Genomic DNA, 6,032 nt, shown 5'->3' with positions numbered 1-6,032 from the left:
CTAGCATTTTTAAGGGACTTTTTTTGGTCTTCAGTTTGCATGTACAACTGTGGCACTGGGCCAACAAATAATGTTGTTTTCCTTATAAGTATGTGAATTATTTTAATTATTCATTGTGCTTAAAAAAAATGTGACTTGTGTATGTTTTTTTAGTTAAAAAAGAAACTTAAAAACAGAAGTGATCCTGAAAGTATCTTTTTTCTCCTTTGACTTAAGCTTCTTTTTATTACGTTTCAGAGTTATTTTATTGGATGAAGCTGAATTTGTGAAGATTTTTCGTCTTTAGTCTTTCATCTCAATTTGTTTTGGTGCTGTGTAATTTTCATTTGAAATATGGCTTTTGGTGTCTTTTTGTATTGGAATACTTGAGTGGAGAGAGAATCCATCCTCCAGAAAGTTGGGTAGCTTATGAAAAAGATATATTAAAGGGAATGGAACAGACACAACAGCAGTGTTTGTCTTTGTATTAGCTCTGAGAAAATACAAAATAGTTAAGCATGATTTTTCTATTTATATTTTAAATTTTGAGTTATTTATAACAGAAGGCTTTAAGTCTTGCTTGTCAACTGGATCCAGAGATTTGTTTCCAAGAAAGTGGAGCAAACATATTACAGTTGACTCATAAAGCTTGACAAAAAAAAAAAGAAAGGATTGCTGGTCAGATATTTGGAAGTTGTGTTCACGTCAGCCTGAAAATAAGCTGTATGTTTTAGAGGAGAGCAAATGTGAAATACTATAAAGATAATTGTTGGTGTGTCTTTTTTTTTTTTCTTTCCAGGTGAAAGCTGCAGGAGCCTGGGCCTGCTGAAGAGAGGAATTAATCGCATTCAACTTTATCTGACTTGAACAATTAAAGGATATTTTTGGTACTTTTAAATTTAAGCAGAGGCGGCTTTTTTTCTTGTTGGTTGTTTTTTGTGGTGTTTTTTTTTTTGTTTGTTTGTTGTTTGTTTTTGGTAAGCCATGGCAGATGTGGACCCAGACACATTGCTGGAGTGGCTGCAAATGGGTCAGGGAGATGAAAGGGATATGCAGCTGATAGCGCTGGAACAGCTATGCATGCTACTTCTGATGTCAGACAACGTGGATCGCTGTTTTGAAACGTAAGTAGTTTTGCCTTTCATTTATGATATGCTGTTTTCCTCTTTTGATAGCCCCATATAACCTTAAGCATTCATGGCATTCAACATTGTTGAAATTTAACATTCTAAACTTGAAAAACTTTCAATTTTGAAAATGGTCTTACAGTCCAAACCTGAGTATCTGTTATGAAGTGTCTGCTAATGTGTAAAGTACTGTTTTCTAATTACAAATGTAGTGCCATGTGAATGATTCACAGTGCCTGTTCTGACTCATGGTTTGACTGTTTAATTTAAATAAATGTATTCAGAGTTGCAAGGAGGAAGAATGTATTTTACCTAGTGCTGCTAGAGGAAAAAAACTTTTTATGAGTTACAACAATCATGATATATATAAAAGTATCCATGCACTTGCAACACTTTTCTTAAGAGCTTTTTTGAGCTCTGCAGACCAAAACCACGGATATTATCTACTTTTTACAGAAATACTTTGTCCTTTCTTTGAAGAAGGTTGGTCTTTGCGCTGCTCTGTTTCTTGTCTCATCTGTACACTAAGTATCCAGTTCTTGTTCTCACTCCTTTTTTCTATTTGTCACAAAGTGCTGATGTAATCACTTCTGTTGCTGTGTTTTTGTTATACTACTTCCTATGAGTAGTATGGAAAGAGGAGGCAGTAAAAACAATCGGAGATTTTAGTATTTATTAGCAGTGTTGTTACTTTTTTGTTTGGATTGGTTTTTTGTTTGTTTGTTTTAGAAATCTTTCCATCATCCTCCTGCATCTGCTCCATAATCTGACATGTCTTCTGAGATCTGTTGTGTTGGTTAGTTTTTTTCTTCCCTGGTTCATATTTTGATCTTCTTGCTTCTCTCCTCCTTTCCATCTTTTTGTTCTCAGTCACACTTTCCTTTTTTTTAGAACCGTTTTTGAGAACCTTCATGATATGACTGGTATCTTTCACATTTACTTTGCTTCGTGGGTGTGTAGGTTTAGGAGCATTTAGTTGTTCTAGCCCTATAGAAGAGAACAGCTCTCAGACTGTTATAACTTCATAACTTTCACTTCATAACTGCTTTTATTTTCAGAAAGTGTAAAATTTGTGCATCATACATAAAACAGGGATTTCTGATAGTTGTGGAATGCTGATCAAAGTCTTGTATGCTGCTTTAGAACTTGAAATTGGCTGAGCTTGGCCTTGAAGCCTCGTGGGTGAAATTTTGGAATTGAAAGGGACAGTAGATTGATGCATTGGACTTTGTTCCTGTCCCTGAGGACAGTGCTATGCTTTCAGCTAATTTAGTGACTTATTAATTTACCTCTATTAAAAAAAAACAAAGAATTTGATAATTCAGAATGATTTTTTTTTTTGATCAAATTCAAGCGAACTTTCCACTTGAACTATTTAATCTTGAACATAAATACAATTATGGGAATAAACATTTGAATAGATATCTTCTGTATATTTGAAAATCAGGAAAAAAATGTCAGCTTTTAAAATATAAACTAGTAGTGGTGGGGTTTTGTATCTTTCTTGGAGCCAACTTTCATTTCAAAATGAATGAATTCAGTCTGAAGTGGGTTGGTTTTTTTTTTGTTGTTGTTTTTTTGTTTTGTTTTGGTTTTTTTTTTTAGTATATGGAATGCATGCTTTAATGTCACGGTGCTATGGTTTTAAAGTTAATTCTAATCTATGACAGAAACAACATGGAAAATATCTTTTAGCATTGTTTGTTTGTTTTGAGTTTCATTATAATTCTGCTGGTCTTCTAATTAGTTGGTTTTATGTGTTTTATTGTTGTAAACTTCCCTCAAACAGAAAACTGAAGAGAATAAAATGAGAGTTGGAAGGATGTTATCAGGGTGTGACTGCCAGTTTGTATGATTTTTACAGCAGAGTTTCAACTGCTCCTTCCAATTAGCACTGTTAGTGCACTGGTTGTGGTGTTCTGTGGTGTTTGGTGTGCTAGCAGTTCATCACCTTTCAAAGGAAGAGCTACTGCCCCCATTTATCATCACCTGCCGCTGCTCATTACATGCACTAAGGAAGCTGGACAGTTTTCTGCTCTTACAGTGCATAAAAGCAGAGTATGGAGGTGGCTGATAACCGCTAAAGGTGGAACAGTGTGACTGCAAATGTGGGAGAAGTAGAGAGAAGTATACACTCTTCAGTGGAGAGCTTTTCATTAGGCTGTATCACAGCCTACATTTCAAGGTTACTTTCTTTATTTTGAGGCTCCTTGTAAGAAATTGAAAAGTATTTTTAAAATCTTTTCCAAGTGGGTTCAAGAAGTCAACGTTGTCACATCCTGAAAGAGAGTAATGAAGATAATATCAAGGATTATTTTAAAGTTTCTATTCAGTAATGCTTTTAAAGAAGTAAGAGTAAAAGAAACTATCTGACAGCACTATTGCCAAACACGTTTATCAGTAACTAGTTTTCAAAATGGTTTCAAGGTATGCATGATTTAGAATGTGGTATTCTAGATTACCAGATTCTGGTAATAAAAAAAAAACAATCTCTAGACATTACTGTTTTCTGTTCTGTTAAACCAGGAGAGCGTTCCCAAACTTTTGTATGCCGTGCAGATGTTGTTTCAAGATCTTTAAACTGTTTATTGCTGTTCATGACACTGACTAACAGACTTCTAAGGAAATATTTCATCTGTTGAATTCAACAATCAAAAGGTGGAATTTAGAAATGGTTAATTTATTGGAGAATAAAGTAAAAAGTTATTTCAGGCATGAGTGAGATGAGTGACTTCAATTATTTAGCACCAGGCCTCTTTGACACATGAAATTATTTGCTTTTACAACATGAGAAAAAGTTCCTACTTCTACTGAAGTATATCTGGTGATTAAAAGCTGCGTATGGTAAGGACTGACAGAGTGAAACAGGCACATGAAAAATATCGACATGAATGCTGTGCCTTTTCCTTGAAAGCACAACATTGTTTCCAGATAAATTTCTGCAGTCTTTTATGAGCCATTGTATACAGTTATCACTTAGCAGGAATAATCATAAACTGAAATAACTACAATAAATTTTAAAGAAAAAAATGATGGGTTCAGAACATTATACTGCAATATTGAAGAGAAGTAATAGAGCTGCTTTGCAAACGCTCTCAATGAAATGAGATGTGTTTGATGTATTCTAAAATTAATAATTTGTGTGCAAAAATGGGGGATATTGAAACTAATCTTTCAGACCAGATCACAAAAATGAAAGTGGTCATAACTGCCTGATGCTGTATTTTGTGCAGTACTGTGGCAGTATCACAACGTGTGGGGTGTGCATCCTGTGTCAGATAATAGTACCAAATAATTGGTGTTTCTTTAGTTTTCCCTGGATTTATAAATTGCATCTAATTAAATTGCTTTTATCATTACTCATGTGTTAGCGTTAAAATCAATTGGTGGCATATTCATCTTCTGGTGATAATGAATCACAGCTCCTATTAGTCATTTTGCATCAAGTATGTTTAACATTTCCACAGCAGCAGCAGCCAGTAGTGTGAGATGTGGAAACCCAATGAGTGACTAGAAGTGGTTTTGCAAAGTCATTGAATGTGGGAATAGCAAAACTCATTGTGATTAAGTGTTAGTCCCAAATGGTGGTTAAACAGTGTTGTATTGCATCAACGGGATGACCTGCAGAGACTATTAGTTACAGTCCCCCATTATTACTATAGGCCTTCTCCAAATAACATGTGGCAACTTTTCTTCTTCCCCTTTTGTTTCACTTTATTTTGGTGAAATAAAATGGAAATTCCTCAGACACAGGTTTTGTGATGCTGCTTTCTTTATCTGTAAGAGTAAGTACCTAGTGAGATGCTATTTTCTTAAATTCTAAAAAAAAACTTATAAAACAAGGCAGTAGTGTAACAATCAGTAAAGTCTGTGTGAAAGCTTTCCTATTGTGAACAGATACATAGGCCAATTAATGCATATGTGCAGGTGTGCAGAGGAGTGTTGAGCTTGGAAAGAGAAGATGTCTTCCATTTTGGCTCCACCCTGAGTCACATCTGATTTGGTCAACAGGAGGTATCAGGAGTTATTAACTTATTTCACAGATATAAAAAAAAAATTGCAGAAAGGATTGGAATTTGGAGTTCTAACATGTAAAACAGAAATCCTTTCATGTTTTGGGTGGTTTTTTGTGTTTTTTTCTTTTTTTTTTTTAAGATGAGTATGTTAGTTTTAATTTACATTATATGTTGTTTCAAGGTCTTTAAACTGTTTATTGCTGTCCATGACACTGACTAACAGACTTCTAAGGAAACATTTCATCTGTTGAATTCAACAATCAAAAGGTGGAATACATTATACCTTGTTCTTTCATGAAGCATTTATTCACTAGAGACAAGGTGCATTTCCGCCACGGATTTGTTACTGTGTAGTAACAAGTGTAAGATAAACTTCTTGTGGAAAAAGTCTCCTTTGGTATGACCTAGTGAGACTGTGGAGAAGTTCAGCTCCACATCAGCCTGATGGCTTATGAGTACAGACTCCTTTGTTTGTCTTGAACTTGCTTTAGGCTGCTTAACTTGTAACAACAAAAAAATTTGCTTGGTGTTGCATAGTGGAGAGAAAATAACAAAATGGGAGAGCAGCTCAGTACTGTGTGTGCTATTTTTGTTCAGTAAACAATTGTATAACCCCAGTAAGTCAAAATTAGATACAGACAGAAAAGCAATTTTTCTTGTAGGGAAAGGGATAAGAATTTGAAATGCTATTTTTAAAGTTTGTTTTGGCTTTAGGAGTATCTTTGTAATTTAGACAGTGGTAAAGTGCTCTTTCACAGACCTAACAGTCATGATAAAACTGACAGGCTGAGAGGGCAGCTCTACCCATATGAAGTTTGAAAAGTCATTCATGATTTATGTCCCTTACAGGTTTGCCAGATGTTTTTGGTGGTTGTTTATTTGTTTAGAGTTATGTCACTCCTGTATGCGG

At 34.7% G+C, this 6,032-nt stretch overlaps 1 protein-coding gene across 5 annotated transcripts in view; it reads left to right on the top strand.

The window, feature by feature from the left end:
• Positions 1 to 6,032, top strand: part of HECTD1 (HECT domain E3 ubiquitin protein ligase 1) — a 55,797-nt gene that overhangs the window by 1,428 nt on the left and 48,337 nt on the right. For all 5 annotated transcript variants that reach the window (XM_042813394.1, XM_042813393.1, XM_042813391.1 and 2 more), the window contains exon 2: positions 779 to 1,103. In XM_042813394.1, coding sequence (XP_042669328.1) covers positions 964 to 1,103 — 140 coding nt within the window. In that variant the 5' untranslated portion in view covers positions 779 to 963. The remainder of the gene's footprint in view (positions 1 to 778; positions 1,104 to 6,032) is intronic.

Source organism: Centrocercus urophasianus, unplaced genomic scaffold (assembly GCF_019232065.1).
Source record: "Centrocercus urophasianus isolate 14NV4802_14NV808 unplaced genomic scaffold, USGS_Curo_1.0 seq_14, whole genome shotgun sequence".
NCBI lineage: Eukaryota > Metazoa > Chordata > Aves > Galliformes > Phasianidae > Centrocercus > Centrocercus urophasianus.
Note: the sequence above shows the minus strand (reverse complement) of the source record. Positions and strands in the feature narration are given on the sequence as shown.